The sequence below is a fragment of the Hylobates moloch genome, unplaced genomic scaffold (genome assembly GCF_009828535.3).
Source record: "Hylobates moloch isolate HMO894 unplaced genomic scaffold, HMol_V3 SCAFFOLD_3, whole genome shotgun sequence".
NCBI lineage: Eukaryota > Metazoa > Chordata > Mammalia > Primates > Hylobatidae > Hylobates > Hylobates moloch.
This window is the reverse complement of record NW_026652278.1, coordinates 63,577,670-63,598,039: the sequence shown is the minus strand read 5'-3', so window position 1 is coordinate 63,598,039 and position 20,370 is coordinate 63,577,670. Positions and strand designations below refer to the sequence as shown.

At 40.6% G+C, this 20,370-nt stretch overlaps 1 protein-coding gene across 1 annotated transcript in view; it reads left to right on the top strand.

Moving 5' to 3' along the window:
- The first annotated feature begins 1,186 nt into the window (after nucleotides 1-1,186).
- Nucleotides 1,187-20,370, top strand: part of RUFY2 (RUN and FYVE domain containing 2) — a 51,833-nt gene continuing 32,649 nt past the window's right edge. Inside the window, exons 1-7 of the mRNA XM_058437016.1 lie at nucleotides 1,187-1,199; nucleotides 2,068-2,159; nucleotides 3,814-3,915; nucleotides 4,052-4,168; nucleotides 6,853-7,020; nucleotides 8,738-8,835; nucleotides 11,275-11,394. Of these exons, the coding sequence (XP_058292999.1) occupies nucleotides 1,187-1,199; nucleotides 2,068-2,159; nucleotides 3,814-3,915; nucleotides 4,052-4,168; nucleotides 6,853-7,020; nucleotides 8,738-8,835; nucleotides 11,275-11,394 (710 nt within the window). The remainder of the gene's footprint in view (nucleotides 1,200-2,067; nucleotides 2,160-3,813; nucleotides 3,916-4,051; nucleotides 4,169-6,852; nucleotides 7,021-8,737; nucleotides 8,836-11,274; nucleotides 11,395-20,370) is intronic.

Here is a 20,370-nt window from a genome sequence, read left to right as displayed (position 1 = left end):
GTGTGAGCCACCGCGCCTGGCCTGAATTCACCTATTATTCCTCACTCAAAACTACTATTGAGAGTTTGTTTTCAAAGTGCTTTTCTTGATGATTATTGTATTCTCACATAAAGGCAAGGTGAATATTATTGTCCAATTTTGTAGAAAAGAAACTGCAGCTCAGGAAGGTTTTGCAACTTTCTTTTATTATTATTATTATTTTTTGAGACGGAGTCTTGCCCTGTCACCCAGGCTGGAGTGTGATGGCGCGATCTTGGCTCACTGCAATCTCCGCCTCCCAGGTTCAATCGATTCTCCTGCCTCAGCCTCCCGAGTAGCTGGGATTACAGGCGTGTGCCACCATGCCCAGCTAAGTTTTGTATTTTTAGTAGAGATGGGGTTTCACCATGTTGGCCAGGCTGATTTTGAATTCCTGACCTCGTGATCTGCCTGCCTCGGCCTCCCAAAGTGCTGGGATTATGGGTATGAGCCACTGCACCTGGCTGGTTTTACAACTTTCAAGGTGACACAGTTAGGAAGTAGAAAAGCAGGGCTCTTGGTCTTACGTCTCCTAGACCTGTGTTTGTCTGTCGTTACCATCAGGACATCGTGGTGCTATTTGTGAAAAACTCAAGTTGTCTACCTAAGAATGATTATGTCTTAAAAATGATTTAATATGAATGGAAAAACATTTTTCTTGTTTCACTAGTAAAATTGAAATACCAATACTTGTTTCTGAGGCTGGTATAAAATTTATTGTATCTATTATTTATTTTGCTGAAACATACTATATATAGAATATTACATTTTATTAGAGAAGGTTTTGAGATGGTAGTATCAAACAGGCCTTGGACAACATTCTTTTGTTTTGAGGTGGAGTTTTGCCCTTGTTGCCCAGGCTGGAGTACAGTGGCACGATCTCGGCTCACTGCAACCTCTGCCTCCCAGGTTCAAGTGATTCTCCTGCCTCAGCCACCCAAGTAGCTGGGATTACAGGCACCCGCCACCACGCTTGGCTAAGTTTTGTATTTTTAGTAGAGACGGGGTTTCACCATGTTGGCCAGGCTGATCTCCAACTCCTAATGACTTCAGGTGATCTGCCTGCCTCAGCCTCCCAAAGGGCTGGGATTACAGGTGTGAGCCACCACGCCTGGCCAACATTCTTAAAATATACAATAATGTCCGGTCTTGATTCATTTAAACAAAAATGCAAAAAACAAGTATGTTCATCTGTTATAATCTGACCTTTGACTACTTCCTTTGAAAGACAGGGTGTTTAGCTGCCAGATCCTTGATACTAAGAACCTGATGCTGGGTATCTCATCTTCATATTTCTCAAACCATAGTTGACTTTGGATGTCTCTAAGTTCTCATGAAAATGGAGAGGGGAAACAAAATGGAGCTTGAATTAAAGACCATTGTTTATATGCCTCATCAAACCACATAATTATAAAGTAGACATTTAAAGTTCATCCTTTTGAATATAATTTTAACAATACTTAGTAATCTTTGTGTCGAATTTTTATTCCCAAATATTTTCAGTTAAATGTAAGAAGGACCCTAAGAAGACAATGTAAAAAAATGAGTAGGCCGGGTGCTGTTGCTCACGCCTGTAATCCCAGCACTTTGGGAGAATGAGGTGGGTGGGTCATGAGGTCAGGAGTTCGAGACCAGCCTGACCAACATGGTGAAACCCCGTCTCTACTAAAAATACAAAAATTAGCTGGGCATGGTGGCGCACACCTGTAAACCCAGCTATTCAGGAGGCTGAGGCAGAAGAATCGTTTGAACCCAGGAGGCGGAGGCTGCAGTGAGCCGAGATCGCGCCACTGCACTCCAGCCTGGGCAACAGAGTGAGACTCCATCTCAAAAAAAAAAAAAAATCAGTAGCACCAAATGGAATTTTAATATAAATATTATTTTGCTACACTCTTTATTGCCCTCCTAGCTAAATCAAGTTATCCAAGTTAATGAAATTTTCCACACGCAGAAATTTGGACAGGGCAGTTGGTGCCTGTCAGTAAACGTAGTAAATCTAGGATAACATATTTTTTTGTGCCTTTTTGAGTTTGTGTGATTTTGAATGAGTTTTTTTCTTTCTTAATTTCAGCAGCACAGTCAGCAGCCTCCATTCAAGAGTTGATTCATTAGAAAAGTCAAATACTAAGCTGATTGAAGAGGTATTGTCTAATGGATAAATGTATTTCATGGACCTAGTGTTTGTGATCCTTTTCCATTTTAAATATGAATGCGTTAAACTTACACATACGAACACACACTCATCATTGTGATGCAATACTTGTAATATAGTTGTAACTGATTATAAGTTCTAGAGAAACCATATATTCTTAGGCAAATCCTCAGTTATATGAATCTGAGATACTATATTTGAGATACTCACCTTCTAAAAATGAGCCTCAGAGATGAAACTCATACAAACTCTTCAGTAGATAAGCTGTGATTTTCATTTTAAAATCTGGATGACCTATATTTACCTGGTGTAATCACCTGTAGTTAGAAATTCTTGTTAAGTGCAGTAAACCACTGTGGCACATGTATACCTGTGTAACAAACCTGCACGTTCTGCACATGTATCCCAGAAGTTAAAGTATAATACAAAAAAAAAAATACACATAAAAAAAGAAATTCTTGTTAAAATGATACCGTCCCTCTCTTCCCACTGTTCCACTAGTCAGATTACTTTTCTTCACAGGCATCACTGCATGATCATGTTAACCGTTTTTCCACCTTCTCATGTGTAAAACTCATCCCATGTACTCTGGTTTCTTGCGTAGTGAAAGTAGCTATCTGGCGATCCCAGAGTGCATTTGGAGCAGAACCAGAAATTTATCTCGGCTCTCTTTTTTGTAGAGTTGCTTTCTAGATTTTTTTTTAATATATTAAACCACAGAATTATTGCTTACATACTTTCAGAAATATTTAGGCTTCTGTTATTTGTATTGTGAACCCTATTTTCTATGTTAATTAACATTCTCATTTCTTTTAAAATTGGCCTAATTTTTCCAAACCAAGGAACACATGATAACTTGCATGACTGCAGTTAAGAATGCATCTTTATTTTTGATGGTTGGGCTCCTGATCGGGACTATTACAGAGCTACTCACTAGTTTGTGCCTCTTCTTGACTTTAGTAGGACTGTGAAGTTCAAGTTGATCCCTGATAAAGTGTTTAGAAATATGTTAATTGCAAACCATCATTAGGGAATGGTCTCTGCTTTGTTTTCATAGGATCTCTCTTTCCATTCTGGTCCTCAGAGTCAAACCACTTAATCACTCATGTTTAACTCATGGTGAGACCTGTCTCTTGTTTGTCGTAGTCACTTAAGTTCCTGTTACATGTCTAGACTTCATGGGGTGTCCAACTCAGTTACCACAAATGTCTGTATACATTTGCAGTGATAGCACAACCTTCTTTCCGTATGCATGTTTTTATCTTTACACAAGTCTTTAAAGCCTTTGTTATTTAATGCATAATTCTCTATTTGTTTACTCAGACACTTTGTATTCAGGACATACTGTAAATCATACAGTAAGCATAATATGTTTATTATAAGCATAACAAATAAGCCTAATGTGTTTCAACTATAAAAGAAAATAGCAGGAATAGTTCCAAAGGAAATAAGAGTATAATTTTTAAAACTGGTAACTTGGGATAATAACGAGCATGTTTTTCTTATGAATGTTTCTGTGAATGTGACAGACCTTTTGCTAGTTGTGAGATTTTATTTTCTGATAGTTATGGCCAGGCACATAACCTGTAAAGCAAGTATAAGGGTGTTTAAAATCTTTTTTCTTGCCTGTTTCATATTTTTAGTTAGCAATAGCAAAGAATAACATCATTAAACTCCAGGAAGAAAATCATCAATTACGAAGTGAAAATAAATTGATTTTAATGAAAACACAGCAGCACCTAGAGGTAAGTATAGACTGCTTTCGAGCAGACAATCTTGTGTCAGAAATTACCATTTTTAGGGACTTTTGCATGAAGTAGGTATTTCTGTGCTGTATTAATAGTAGTGACTATAGAATGAAAAATTTTGTTTTCTTCCTAGGTTACCAAAGTAGATGTGGAAACTGAGCTTCAAACATATAAGCATTCTCGTCAGGGGCTAGATGAAATGTACAATGAAGCCAGAAGGCAGCTTCGAGATGAATCTCAGTTACGACAGGTAGGTTATATTAAAAATTACATTAGCAGGATCATCCTGGGAGTAATTTACCCTCAAGCAAGCACCATTTAAAATCTCTTTCAGCCTTATCCTTTTTGGTGTGGTATGTAGCAAGCTCACCCCTTAATCTTCTCAAATTTTCTAAGCTTCCACTATATCAATGTTTTGTTGTTGTTTTGAGACGGTTTCTCACTCTGTTGCCCAGGCTGGAGTGCAGTGGTGTGATCTTGGCTCACTGCAGCCTCTGCCTCCCGGGTTCAAGTGATTCTTGTACCTCAGCCTCCCAAGTAATTGGGACTACAAGGCATGTGCTGCCACGCCCGGCTAATTTTTGTATTTTTTGTAGAGATGGGGTTTCACCATGTTGGCCAGCCTGGTCTTGAACTCCTGGCCTCAAGTGATCTGCCTGCCTTGACCTCCCAAAGTGTTGGGATTACAGGCGTGAGCCATTGTGCCCGGCCTATTGTTGTTTTGAGACAGAGTCTTGCTCTGTCACTCAGGCTGGAGTACAGTGGTGCGATCTTGGCTCACTGCAGCCTCTGCCTCCCAGGTTTAAGCAATTCTTTTTTTTTTTTTTTTTTGAGATGGAGTCTCGCTCTGTCACCCAGGCTGGAGTGCAGTGGCGCAATCTTGGCTCACTGCAAGCTCTGCCTCCTGGGTTCATGCCGTTCTCCTGCCTCAGCCTCTCCAAGTAGCTGGGACTACAGGCACCCGCCACCACGCCTGGCTAATTTTTTTGTATTTTTAGTAGAGACGGGGTTTCACCGTGGTCTCGATCTCCTGACCTCATGATCCGCCTGCCTCGGCCTCCCAAAGTGCTGGGATTACAAGCGTGAGCCACCGCGCCTGGCCAGCAATTCTTGTACCTCAGCCTCCCAAGTAGCTGGAACTACAGGCATGTGCCACCATGCCTGGCTAATCTTTGTATTTTTTATAAAGATGGGGTTTTGCCGTGTTGGCCAGGCTGGGCTCAAACTCCTGGCCTCAAGTGATCCACCTGACTTGGCCTCCCAAAGTGCTGAGATTATAGGCATAAGCCACTGTGCCTGACCTGTATCAGTGTTTTTTAAACTGTAAGTTACAGTATATGATTGTGAATGAATGGGTTGTGACCAGCATTATAGAGAATGAAATAGAACAGAACGACATATTCAAATATTAGGAAAGTCATATTTAAAATTAACTTGTTTTTTAACCTTTGAAATTGTGAAATATAATGCCAACAGAAAAATACAAATCTACAGCTTAATGAATTATAACACAAATAACCTGTGTAACCTCCACCCAGGTCAAGAAGAGAATATTGCCCATCTTTTTATCACCTTTTCTGTTTGTCTTTAATGTTAATAAATTTCTTTTCTTTTTTTTTTTTTTTGAGATGGAGTCTCACTCTGTCGCCCAAGCTGGAGTGCAATGGCGCCATCTCGGCTCACTGCAAGCTCTGCCTCCCAGGTTCACGCCATTCTCCTGCCTCAGCCTCCTGAGTAGCTGGGACTACAGGCGCCTGCCACCACGCCTGGCTAATTTTTTGTATTTTTAGTAGAGACGGGGTTTCACCATGTTAGCCAGGATGGTCTTGATCTCTTGACCTCATGATCTGCCCGCCTTGGCCTCCCAAAGTGCTGGGATTACCTGTGTGAGCCACCACACCAGGCCAATAAATTTCTTAAAATAAATCATAAGAAACTTTTTAATTTTTCTGATAAAAAATTCTTAAGAAATTAAACTGCGTTGGCCAGGTGCGGTGGCTCACGCCTGTAATCTGAGCACTTTGGGAGGCCGAGGCTGGTGGATCACAAGGTTGGGAGATTGAGACCATCCTGGCTAACATGGTGAAACCCTGTCTGTACTAAAAATACAAAAAAAAAAAAAAAAAAAATTAGCCAGTCATAGTGGCAGACCCCTGTGGTCCCACCTACTTGGGAGGCTGAGGCAGGAGAATGGCGTGAACCTGGGAGGCGGAGCTTGCAGTGGGCCAAGATGGCGCCACTGCACTCCAGCCTGGGCAACAGAGCGAGACTCTGTCTCAAAAAAAAAAAAAGAAATTAAACTGTTTTTTGAGTTACTTTGGCCTTTACATGTACAGACCGCTTCATTTCCTTTTGTTTAAGGAAAATTAATATTCAATTTATGAAGCATAAAAATGATTAATTCTTGGACTGTAAAAGAGTAACAGAATATAGAAAATGCTTTCATTTTAGCAAAAACTGCATTTGAAAATATTTACTTATTTTTTGAGGCAGGGTCTTACTCTGTTGCCCAGGCTGGAGTGCAGTGGTGTGATTTCGGCTCACTGCAACCTTTGCCTCCTGGGTTCAAGTGATTCTCTCCCCTCAACCTCTCTGGTAGCTGGGACTACAAGCGTGTGCCACCATGCCTGGCTAAGTTTTTGTATATTTTTGGTAGAGACGGAGTTTCACCATGTTGGTCAGGCTGGTCTCGAACTCTTGACCTCAAGTGATCCACCCACCTCGGCCTCCCAAAGTGCTGGGATTACAGGTATGAGCCACTGCGCCTGGCCCTGCATTTCAAAATATTTATTATGTTGTTATAGGGCCTGGCTGATTCCCTTTAGTGGACTTAAAAGGTGTAGTCTGCATATTGAATGGAAAATCTTTCTTAAAGTATATCTAATTTTTACATCCTGAAGTGGCATGTGAATTGAGGATATATTGAAATTGCAGGATGTAGAGAATGAGCTAGCAGTACAAGTTAGTATGAAGCATGAGATTGAACTTGCCATGAAGTTGCTGGAGAAAGATATCCATGAGAAACAAGATACTCTGATAGGCCTTCGACAACAACTAGAGGAAGTTAAAGCAATTAACATAGAGATGTATCAAAAATTGCAGGTAAGAATTTTTCTTAAATTTCATTTTATGTAAATTGAAAGTGAATATTTGTAGAAAGGTTTTGGTTTTTAAGAGATGAGCCCATTTTATTTTAACTGTGCCATATTAGTTATAAAGGCCAATGTCTTTTTTTTCTAAATGAAAGCTTAAGAAATGTAATGAAAAAGGTATCAACAAACAAAATATCACCTGTCTAAATTTTTAATGTTGAAAGGTTAAGAGTATGAAGATTAAATTTTTTGGGAAAACTCTCAATTTAAACTGCAAAACGTTTTTGTGAACTTCCTTTTCCAGTGTAGTCCTAAGAAAGATTTAATTTTGATTGAAATGCTACACTATCATAATAGCAAATTTTCTTTCTTTGTTTTTTTTTTTTTTTTTGAGGCAGAGTCTTGCTCTGTTGCCCAGGCTGGAGTACAGTGGTGCGATCTCGATGCACTGCAACCTCTGTCCCCGAGGTTCAAGTGATTCTCCTGCCTCAGCCTCCCTAGTAGCTGGGATTACAGGCATATACCAATATGCCTGGCCAATTTTTGTGTTTTTAGTAGAGATGGGGTTTCACAATGTTGGCTAGGCTGGTTTCGAACTCCTGACCTCAGGTGATCCACCCACCTCGGCCTCCCAAAGTGCTGAGATTACAGGCGTGAGCCACCATGCCAGGCCCATAATTGTAAGTTTTGTACGATGATATCGCTGTTAAGTAGATTTGTTGCCAAAACCCTTTACAATTTAATTAATTTGAAAAATGTCATATTTTACAAGAATGTATTCTGTCATCTTCCAACAATATTGAAGGTGGAGTTTTTTCTTTCTTACATTTTATTTTTTAATTTTTTTTCTTTTTTTCTTTTGTTTTCTGTAGAGATGAGGTCTCACTATATTGCCCAGGGTGGTCTCAAGCGGTCCTCTCACCTTGGCCTCCCAAAGAGCTGGGATTACAGGTGTGAGCCACCGCATCCAGCCTATTCATTTTAAATGAAGACTAATAGAGGCCAGGTGCCATGGCTCATGTTGTAATCCTAGCACTTAGGGAGGCCGAGATGGGAGGATTGTTTGAGGCCAGGAATTTGAGACCAGCCTGGTGAACATAGCAAGACCCCATCTTAAAAAAAAAAAAGGGCCGGGTGCGGTGGCTCATGCCTGTAATCCCAGCACTTTGGGAGGCCGAGGCGGGCGGATCACAAGGTCAGGAGATTGAGACCATCCTGGCTAACACAGTGAAACCCTGTCTCTACTAAAAATACAAAAAAATTAGCCGGGCGCAGCGGTGGGTGCCTGTAGTCCCAGCTACTTGGGAGGCTGAGGCAGGAGAATGGTGTGAACCCGAAGGCGGAGCTTGCAGTGAGCCGAGATGGCGCCACTGCACTCCAGCCTGGTCAACAGAGTGAGACTCTGTCTCAAAAAAAAAAAAAAAAAAGACTAATAGCACTGCTTTATATCACACAATTATTTTAATGTATAAAGTAACTGTTCATTTCAAAGTAACAGTCCCATAGCAAAATGGTGTAAGAAACTTATAAATACTCAGGTTAACTGATCAAAACTCTACTTTGGTGGCTGAGAGGTGGGATAGCTTGAGCCCAGAAGTTCAAACCCAACCTGGGCTGCATAGTGATACCCTGTCTATTAAACACACACACACACAGACACACACACACACACACACACACACACACACAAAAATCAAAACCACCGTAGCTTTTGTTTTTATAAATAGGGTTCTGAAGATGGCTTGAAAGAAAAAAATGAAATAATTGCCCGACTAGAAGAAAAAACCAATAAAATTACTGCAGCCATGAGGCAGCTGGAACAAAGGTACAGCATTTCCAGTCTTAGTTTCTTTTTTTCTTTTCTTCTTCCCTTTTTCTTTATTCAGTTCCTACACCTGCCACAAAAACCATTAGGAAGACATAGATTAGGAGATGTTTTTTGTTTAAGCCCAGCAGGATTTTGCGTTTTTGCTTTGGTTGTTGCATGGAATCAAGTTGCTTTATATTACGCTGATTCATTGGAAGTTGTCATATTGTAGATTTTTCTTAGAGGCCTAATATCAGCAGTTTCATGTCGTTCAATTACATAAAACAAATACACAAATAGAAACGTCAAAAAAATTAAAAATGAACAGAGTGAGATTATCCCTGATTGATTTCCATGCATATTAATTGTCATATTCTTTGCCATTCACCATCTGTTTATCTGAAATCAAGCATTCCGAATTGGTGGTTTAGTTTTGTTTCTTTGAGCTAGGACCCTCAACCCAGCCGAAGATATAATTTTGTTTAAACTGAATTGTTTTATATTGGCATTTTTCACTTTTATTGTTGGAAAATGTAATGTATTTCCATTGCCCTGTCATGTTGGTGTCAACATATGTCTTTTATCATTGCTTTCTTTGAATCTACTTATGAAAAACATAACTATTAATGCTTTATTGACATGAATATTCTTTTATTGACATCCTCTTTCTTCTTTTTTCTTTTTTGTTTTCTTTATCCCCATTTTTACATTTTGGACATCTTTATTACCTTTTTCTGTCTTTGATTTCTTTCCATTCCATTATGAAGTGACAACGATTTGTTAACTCAAACTAGGACAATTGCAATGTCATTGGTGAAATGTGCCAGCAGTGACACGCAGGACCAGTACAAGCTGGTCAAAGATATATCTTTCTGAAGACCACTTGTATTTAAACAGACTAAATGAAAAGAGAATCAACAATTTTATAATATATTAAATAGAAAGGAATCTATGCTATTAAATATTCTAAAAGGGTGTTAGGAACCCTGTACATTTCTTAGTCAGCTGCTGTGGTAATACACTGCCATCAAGCAGAGTGGGTGCACTTGGATTTCCAGACATACATTCCTCAAACCTTGTGCACAAAGGGTGATTTGAGTATTGACCCTTTGGAGGTCAGGATTTTCAAATGCAGTTTTATCTTTTTAGCTACTTTTTGATGAAAAATATGAAGATTGTTTAAAAATAACTTAACCTTCAGTTTTATACTGTGTTGGCACAGATTTTTTTTTCTCATTGGCCCACTCTTTGCGCAATGACTCCCTTACAGATTTTTAAATATGCTTTAAAATAATTTATAACCCAGACTGGCCAACATCCTGTGCTTCAGCTTCTCAGTTTTCCACTTCTCCCTTGCCCTCTTCTGTGATAGCACAACTTCAAGGCCTACCTCACTCTGACTTTTATTTTCCTTTTTGTAACCTCAGAGAAAAGCCTGGGTCCAACTCCAGCACCTGAATATTCTAATTTAAACTTGGATTTGGAAATAACTTAAATGTTACTCTCCTTTCCTTGGAAGCAGCATTTATACCCCTGAAATATGTGAGGGTTGCTCCATTGGTATGGTTTTAAGAAAGGAAGAGGAAGAGTTTTTTAGTCAGTTGAACCGAAATTTCTCTTGTGATTTCCTGCAAGGAGTTAATATCCTTTGAATCTTGGTAAATATTTTCTTATAAAAATATTGAAGTTAAATATAAGAAATCCTAGATGGCCAGAGAAGGCAGGGAGTGGAGCTAAGCACAGGAAAATGCAACGACTTACAAATAAAAACAGGAAAGATGAAAATCACGATGTTTTAGCTAATTTTTAATATTAAATGGTGAGGAACAAAAATGATCGCTAGCAAATGACACCAACTGGCACCAAATTCTTTTTGAATCTTAAACATATATGCACACGTGCACACACACACATACATAGAGCTTCGGCATAATTTAGTAAATGCATAAAGATGCCGTAAGAAGGACTTGGCTATCATTTGGAGTAATTGCAGGTCTTTGCTCTTGGCCTTGTAGCACACTTGATTCCTGGCATACACATCCTAGCATAACATATAACAGTGTGGCTTCTTCACCTAGTGTAGGCATAAATCCTTTGCTTTTCATGCTTTTGTAAAAAGGTAGTAACATACCTATTATGCTTTGAAATTTGATTCATTATGCTCTGCATAAGTGGTAAAGGCTGTATTGCTTTGCACTGTTAATTATGAACAAGAAATAAAACAAATTTGAAGATAGTATTCTGGGCATACTACATGTTATATAGAAAAAAAAATCACAAAACAACTTCTAGACATTGTGTGGCTCTTTCACGTTTGAGTTTGTGAGTTTTCCCCCAAACTTTGTTTTCATTTAGAAATGTTTCTATTTCCCCATTTTTCTTTTATTTGTCTTCTTCACCCTTTTACACCCTAGTTCTAGCCTCAGTTTTACCCAAAGTTGATTTGAATTACACCAGATTGCAGCAAGCAGAGAAGGCGCAAATGGAAGCTGAAGATGAGGACGAGAAATATCTACAAGAATGTCTCAGTAAATCTGATAGTCTGCAGAAACAAATCTCCCAAAAAGAGAAACAGCTGTGAGTATTTCACTCTTAGAAACAAATACTTGTGTTAACATAACCCCCTCATTTTTTTGCACATAATGATAGAATACCAATATTTTTATTTATCTAATGATGCCAGCTAGCTTTTAGTGTTTACTTTAAAAAACAAAAAAAATTAGAAAATATAATTGTAATAATACTTACGTGTTTACTCCCTTTATGATTTACAGAGTACTTTCAACTCTGCTGTCTTCTTGCTCTAGGAGAGTTTTATTCATTCTTCTGTTGTTTAACATTAATCTGATGGTCATTATGTTTCTAGGTGCTGAGTATAATAGGCTTTTGTAACTACAAGAAACTTATTAAGGACATGCTGTTTTCTGAGAATATACATATATATATATATACATTTTTTGAGATGGAGTTTCACTCTTGTTGCCCAGGCTGGAGTGCAATGGCATGTGACCTCAGCTCACTGCAACTTCCGCCTCCTGGGTTCAAGCGATTCCCTGCCTCAGCTCCCCGAGTAGCTGTGATTACAGGTGCCTGCCGCCACGCCTGGCTAATTTCTTGCATTTTTAGTAGAGATGGGGTTTCACCATGTTGGCCAGGCTGGTCTCGAACTACTGACCTCAGGTGATCCACCCACCTCGGCCTCCCAAAGTGCTGGGATTACAGGCATGAGCCACTGCACCCAGCTGAGAACATTTTTTTTAAATCAACTTTTTCTTTTTTTTCTTCGAGATGGAGTCTCACTCTGTCGCCCGGGCTGGAGTGCAATGGCACGACCTTGGTGGCTCACTGCAACCTCTGCCTCCTGGGTTCAAGCAATTCTCCTGTCTCAGCCTCCTGAGTAGCTGGGACTACAGGCTTGTACCACCACACCTGGCTAAGTTTTTGTATTTTTTAGTAGAGACAAAGTTTCATGACGTTGGCCAGGCTAGTCTAATACTCCTGACCTCAGGTGATCTGCCTGCCTTGGCCTCCCAGAGTGCTAGGATTACAGGCGTGAGCCACTGTGCCTGGCGAACTTTGTTTTTAAATTGTCTCTGATTTTTTTTTTTTTTTTGAGATGGAGTCTTGCTCTATCGCCCGGGCTGGAGTGAAGTGGTGTGATCTCAGCTCACTGCAAGCTCCGCCTCCCGGGTTCACGCCATTCTCCTGCCTCAGCCTCCTGAGTAGCTGGGACTACAGGTGCCTGCCACCACACCCAACTAATTTTTTTTTGTATTTTTAGTAGAGACGGGGTTTCACTGCGTTACCCAGGATGGTCTTGATCTCCTGACCTCGTGATCCACCCTCCTCGGCCTCCCAAAGTGTTGGGATTACAGGTGTGAGCCACCACACCTGGTTAATTGTCCCTATTTTTTTTTAACTTTTATTTCAGGTTTGGGGGTACATGTGAAGGCTTGTTACTAGGTAAACACGTGTCATGGGGGTTTGTTGTGTATTTTATTTTATCACCCAGGTATTAAGCCCAGTACCTAATAGTTATCTTTTCTCCTCCTTTCCCTCCCCTCATCCTCCCCCCATCCTCCCCCCTCAAATAGACCCCTGTATCTGGGGTTCCTTCTCTGTGTTCATAAGTTCTTATCATTTAGCTCCCGAACATTTTTTTTAAATTGTGGAAATGGCGTCTTGCTGTGTTGTTCAGACTGATCTCTAACTCCTGGCCTCAAGTGATTCTCCCGTCTCAACTCTCAAAGTGTTGGGATTACAGAAGTGAGCCACCATGCCCAGCTTCTGAGAACATCTTTGTTAGAACTTTATATGATCTATATGTCACCAACCAGGAAGGATGTTAGTAATATGTCATTGTGCTGAAAAAAAGCAAGTTGCAGACAGTATGCCAAATATGATTTTAATTTTAAAAATAAAATTAAAACCATGCATGCCTATATATTTATACATAGACAGAAAAAATTTTAAAGAATACAGATTCTGGGGAGTGGTTATTTCAGGTGAATGCTGGCAGGTTGAGGTTGACAGGGGCATTTTAGTTTTATTTTATAAACATCAGTATTTTTCCCCCAGTTAATATGCACCAGTTCTGTTATTAAAAGAAAACAACAATAAGAACAACCAACCAAAGAAAAAAAGAAAGCAACAATGGAGAATAGTTATATATTATATTAACAGATCATTAAAACAAGACCACATGCCATGTATGATGTATAAGTTGCTAAGCTGCTTTATACCTATTGAAGTGTTAAGTTCTTCTCTATCCTTGGTGATTTTCTGTCTAGTAGTTTTTAATTATTGAGGGAGGATTTGTTGAAATATCCAACTGTAATTGTGGATTGGTAAATATATTTTTTCTTTTTTTTTTTTTGAGACGGAGTCTTGCTCTGTTGCCCAGGTTGGAGTGCAGTGTCACGATCTCAACTCACTGCAAGCTCCGCCTCCCGGGTTCATGCCATTCTCCTGCCTCAGCCTCCCAAGTAGCTGGGACTACAGGCGCCTGCCACCACTCCCGGCTAATTTTTTGTATTTTTAGTAGAGACGGGGTTTCACCATGTTAGCCAGGATGGTCTCGATCTCCTGACCTTGTGATCCACCCGCCTTGGCCTCCCAAAGTGCTGGGATTACAGGCGTGAGCCACTGCGCCCGGCATTGGTAAATATATTTTTTCAATTCTGTTTTTGCTTATTGTATTCTAAAGCTCTGTTATTTGGTGCCTACGTATTCAGGACTGTTAATATGTCTTCTTGGTAGATTGACCCTTTTGTCATTATATGATGTACTTCTTTGTCTTTGCTAATTTTTTTTTTTTTTGCTCTGAAGTTAATTTTTCTATTAATATAGTTACTCTTGCTTTCTGTTGATTAATGTTTATATTTTTCCATTTTTTTACTTTCAGTCTTCCTTTATAATGTTTGAAGTTTCTTTTTTTTCTTTTGGAGAGACAGGGTCTTGCTATGCTGCCCAGGCTAGTTTTGCACTCCTAGCCTCAAGCGATCCTCCCACCTTTGCCTCCCAAAGTGTTGGGGTTACAGGTGTGAGCCACCATCCCTGGCTTGAAGTTTCTTTTCCTTTTTTTTTTTTTTTTGAGACAGGGTCTCACTCTGTTGCCCAGCCTGGAGTGCAGTGGCATGATCATAGCTCACTGCAGCCTTGATCTCCTAGGCTCAAGCAATCCTCCCACCTCAGCTTGCAGAGTAGCTGGGACCTTAGGCATTGTGCCACCATACCCAGCTAATTTATTTTTGTTTTTATTTTTTTAGTAGAGACAAGGTCTTGGTATGTTGCCCATGCTGATCTTGAACTCCTGAGGTCAAGTGATCCTCCCACCTTGGCCTCCCAAATTATAGGCATGAGCCACTGCTCCCAGCCTGAAGTTTCTTATAGAGAGCATATAGTTCATGTTTTGTTGTTGCTGTTACTTGTTTTTTAGAGACAGGGTTTTGCTTTGTTGCCCAGGTTGGAGTATAGTGGTGCCATTATAGCTCATTGCAGCCTCTAATTCCTGGACTCAAGAGATCTTCCTGCCTCAGCCTCCTGAGTAGCTAGGATTACAGGCATACGCCACTGCAGCTGGCTAATAAAACAATTTTTTTTTAAGAGATGGAGATCTTGCTATGTATCCTAAGCTGGTCTGGAACTCCTGGCCTCAAATGATCCCTCTGCCTCAGCCTCCTAAAGCATTTGGATTATAGGCATGAGCCATCATGCTTGGCCTGCTTCATGCTTTTAAAATCAATTCTTCCAACTCTGTCTTTTCATAGTATATTTAGTCCATTTATATTTATTGTAATTATTGATATAGTAGAGCTTAAGTCTGCCATTTTATTGTTTAATTTGTTTTTCCTGTTTGTTGTTCCTCTATTTAATTTTTCCTGCCTTCCCATAAGTTACATGAACATTATTTAGAATTCCATTTTGATTTATCTGTAGCAATTTTGAATGCATCTCTTGGTATAGATTTTTGGTGTTTGCTGTGGACATTATATTACACATATGCTATTTTTCCACAGTCTGTTGGCATTAACGTTTTACCACTTTGGATGAAGTGTGAAAACCTTACCTCTATTTAAGTATTCATACCTTCTCCCCTCTTTAATATAATTTGCTTAATTATCTCTTTTACATATATTGAGAATCATGTTAGACAATGTTGTAATATGTGCAACCATAAACAGAGTCTAATGTTTAAATTTAATCTAATTTAGAAAACGTCATTATTCTTTTTTATTCCTAAAGCTCCAAGTTTTTTTGTGTGTGTCTGAACTTTCTTTAAACATCCTTTTTTTTTGATACAGGGTCTTGCTGTGTCACCCAGGCTGGAGTGCAGTGGTGTAATCACAGCTCACTGCAGCCTTGATTTCCTGGGCTTAGTAATCCTCCCATCTCAGGCTCCTGAGTAGCTGAGACTACAGGTGCATGTCACCATACCTGGCTAATTTTTGTATTTATTTATTTATTTTTGGTAGACACGGGGTTTCTCCATGTTGCCCAGAATAATCTCGAACTCCTGGGCTCAAACAATCTGGCCACCTTGGCCTCCCAAAGTGCTGGGATTACAGCCATGAGCCACCGTGCCTGGCCTCTTTTTTTTTTCAAGAGAGAGGGGTCTCACTCTGTCACTGAGGCTGGAATACAGTAGTGTGATCATGGCTCACTGCAACCTCAAGCTCCTGGGCTCAAGCAATGCTCTTGCCTTTACCTCCCAAGTAGCTGGGACTATAGGCATGTGCCACCATGCCAGCTAATTAAAAAACTTATTTTATTTTTTTATTTTATTTTATTTTATTTTAATTTTAATTTTATTTTATTTTATTTTTTTGAGATAGGGACTTGTTCCTCTGTCGCCCAGGCTGGGGTGTAGTGGTGTGATCATAACTCATTGCAGCTTTGAACTCATGGGCTCAAGGGATCCTCTCACCTCAGCATCCTGAATAGGTAGGATGATAGTAGCATACCACCACACCTGGCTAATTTTTATAGGGACAGGATCTTGCTATGTTGCCCAGGGTGGTCTTGAACTCCTGGCCTTAAGCAGTTCCCCTGCCATGATCTTCCAAAGTGTTAGGATTACACATGTGAGCCACTGCACCTGGCCTTAAATTTTTTTTAGAGATGAGGTCTTATTATGTTGCTCAGGCTAGTCTTGAATGCCTGGCCTTAAATAAACCTACTCAGAAGGTGGGATTACAGGTGTAAGCCACCATGCCCAGCTCTTTAGCCATTCTTTTAGGGTCGGTCTGTTAGCAATAAATTCTATTTTACCCTCATTTCTGAAAGATATTTTCACTGGGTATAGAATTCTGGGTTGGCAGTTCTTTTAGCACTGGAGACATCTTATGCCACTTTCTCTTGGCCTTTATGATTTTCTGATTAAAAATACACTGTCATTTGAATTGTTGTTTCTCTTTAGGTGTTAATGTCATTTCTGTCTTACTGCTTTCAAAAGAAATTTTTTTGGGGATTTAACCTATTTGGGATTTGGTCAGCTTGTTATATCTGTAGGTTTATGTCTTTGTCAAATTTGGGAAATTTTCAGCCATTACTTTTTCAGAGATTTTTTTTTTTTAGTGTCAGTTGCTTTCTTCTCCCCTTCAGAGACTCTGATACCATGAATGTTAGGTCTTTTTTTTTTTTTTTGAGGCAGAGTCTCGCTCTGTCGCCAGGCTGGAGTGCAGTGGCGTGATCTCGGCTCTCTGCAACCTCTGCCTCCTGGATTCAAGCGATTCTTCTGCCTCAGTCTCCTGGGTAGCTAGGACTACAGACGCCATCATGCCCAGCTAATTTTTTTTTTTTTTTTCAGACGGAGTCTCAGCCTGTCGCCCAGGTTGGAGTGCAGTGGTGTGATCTTGGCTCACTGTAACCTCTGCCGCCTGGATTCAAGCGATTCTCCTGCCTCAGCCTCCTGAGTAGCTGGGATTACAGGCGTCTACCACCATGCGTGGCTAATTTTTTTGTATTTTTAGTAGATACAGGGTTTTGCCATCTTAGCCAGGTTGGTCTTGAACTCCTGACCTTGTGATCCACCCGCCTCGGCCTCCCAAAGTGATGGGATTACAGGTGTGACCCACCACTCCTGGCCTTTTTTTTTTTTTTTTTTGGACAGAGCCTCTCTGTGTCACCCAGGCTGGAGTGCAGTGGTGCGATCTTGGCTCACTGCAAGCTCTGCCTCCCGGCTTCACGCCATTCTCCTGCCTCAGCCTCCGGAGTAGCTGGGACTACAGGTGCCCGTCACCACACCCGGCTAATTTTTTGTGTTTTTAGTAGAGGCAGGGTTTCACCATGTTAGCCAGGATGGTCTCGATCTCTTGACCTTGTGACCCGCCAACCTTGGTCTCCCAAAGTGCTGGGATTACAGGCGTGAGCCACTGAGCCTGGCCGATCTTTTTTTTTTTTAGTAGTCCCACAGGTTCCTGTTCAGATTGGATAATTTCTGTTGTTACATTTTCAAATTCATTCATTCTTCCCTCACCATCTTCATTCTTCTCTTGAGCTCTTTCAGCAAGATTATTGTATTTTTCAGTCATAAGATTTTTATTTGATCTATTTTCTTTTGTTGTTTGTTTTGTTTGTATTTTGTTTTGAGATAGGGTCTTGCTGTTGGCCAGGCTGTAGGGCAGTGGCATGTGCCCTACATGGCTCACTGTGAACTTGAACTTCTGGACTCAAGTGATCCTTCTGCTCAAGCTTCCTGAGTAGCTAGCACTACAGGCATACACCACTATGCTTGGCTAATTTATTTTTATTTCAGCAAGACTCTGTCTCAAAAAGAAAAAAGAAATGCCTTGTTACTGCTGCATGGGGATTCAAGTCCCAGGTTACTCTTCCATTGTTACTAGTGGGGTTGCTTCAGAGACACTTTTTCTTTTTTCTTTGTTTTTTTCCCTTAGATCCAGGGATAGACTGGATTAGTTTACTTTCTGTTTTTTTGAGACAGAGTTTTTGCTCTATTGCCCAGGCTGGAGTGCAGTGGTGCAATCTTGGCTCACCGCAACCTCTGCCTCCCGGGTTCTAGTGATTCTTGTGCCTCAGCCTCTTTAGTAGCTGGGATTACAGGCACGTACCACCATGCCCAGCTAATTTTTTGTATTTTTTGTAGAGATGAGGTTTTGCCATGTTGGTCAGGCTGGTCTCGAGCTCCTGACCTCACGTGACCCACCTGCCTTGGCCTCCCGAAGTGCTGGGATTACAGACACGAGCCCCCGTGCCTGGCCTAGATTAGTTTACTTTCTATTAATATAACTGAATACCTGAGACTGGGTAATTTAAAAAGAAAGCAGGTTTATTTCTTACAGTTCTGGAATTTGGGAAGTTCAAGATTGGGCAGCTACATTTGGTCATCTTCTGGTGAGGGCTTTGTGCTGCATCATAACATGGCAGAAGACATCACAGGGCAAGAGGGGTGTACTGAGAGTCAAACTGGCTTTTATTTTTTATTTTTATTTATTATTTTTCTTATAGAGACATGATCTCTCTATGTTGCCCAGGCTGGTCTTGAACTCCTAGACTCAAGTGATCCTCCTACCTTGGCCTCCCAAAGTGCTTGGATTACAGGTGTTAGTTAGCCACCACTCCTGGCCTACCAAACTGGCTTTTGTAACAGACCCATTCTTGTGATAACCCGTTAGTCCATTAACCTGTTAATTCATTCATGAAGGCAGAGACCTCATGAGCCAATTACCTCTTAAAGGCCTCGCCTGGTTTTTTTTTTTTTTTTTGAGACAACGTCTGGCTCTGTTGCCCAGGCTGGAGTGCAGTGGTATAATCTCAGCTTACTGCAGCCTTGACCTCCCCAGTTCAGGCAATCCTCCTGCCTCAGCCTCCCTAGTAGCTGGGACTATAGGCACACACCACCACACCTGGCTAAATTTTGTATTTTTTGTAGAGATGAGGTTTCACCATGTTGACCAGGCTGGTCTCAAACTCCTGACCTCAAGTGATCTGCTTGCCTTGGCCTCCCAGAGTGCTGGGATTACAGGCATCAGCCACTGTGCCGGCAAGGCCATACTTCTTAATACTGTTAAATTGGGAATTAAGTTTCAATGTGAGTTTTGAAGAGGACAAACATTCAAACCATAACAGATGCCTTATTACTGCTGGGGGTTAGGAAGGTTCAGGCTCCCACTTGGCATTTTCTGATACTACCACAGCAGGGTGCAAGAAGGTTACCTCATCATTGCCAGGCAAGAGTAGAAATCCAGGCTCCTCACTCAGCCTTTGCTGACTGAGGTTTGTTGCGGGGGCATGGGTTTTTTCTCGGGTGTTTTGCTGGAATAGGGCATTTATTGTCCAAAGTTTCCTGTCTTGCTAGGCTATTTCCTGGCCCTTTGGCCCGGGAACAGCTCTTCTTGGGGCTTTTTTTGTCTATGCCCATTAGTATTTAATGGGTTGAGGGCTTCATCAACACCCAATCTGAGCTATATATAAGATAAAAAGAAACCTGAGGTAACTCATCACCATGTTGTTCTTGGGTTCCTGGAGTTCCTAGCTGACCAAACTTCTTCTCTTTACTTTCTGGAGTCTTCTTTTGTTGTTGTTGTTGTTGTTTTGAGATGGAGTTTTGCTCTTGTTGCCCAGGCTGGAATGCAATGGCGTGATCTCGGCTCACTGCAACCTCCGCCTCCCGGGTTCAAGTGATTCTCCTGTCTCAGCCTCCCAAGTAGCTGGGATTACAAGCATGTGCCACCACTCTTGGCTAATTTTGTATTTTTAGTAGAGACAGGGTTTCTCCGTGTTGGTCAGGCTGGTCTTGAACTCCCGACCTCAGGTGATCCGCCTGTCTCGGCCTCCCAAAGTGCTGGGATTACAGGTGTGAGCCACCGTGCCTGGACTTGGAGTCTTCTTATGTATGTTTTACATATAATGTCCGGAGTTTTTAACTGTACTTAGTTGGAGGGATAGGGAATAATGTGCTTACTTCATCTTGTCCAGAACCAGAATTCTGTACTCCATTTAATATATAATATAATATATAATATAAAATATAATATATAATATAAAATAAAATATAATATATAATATAATATAATATATATAATATATAATATA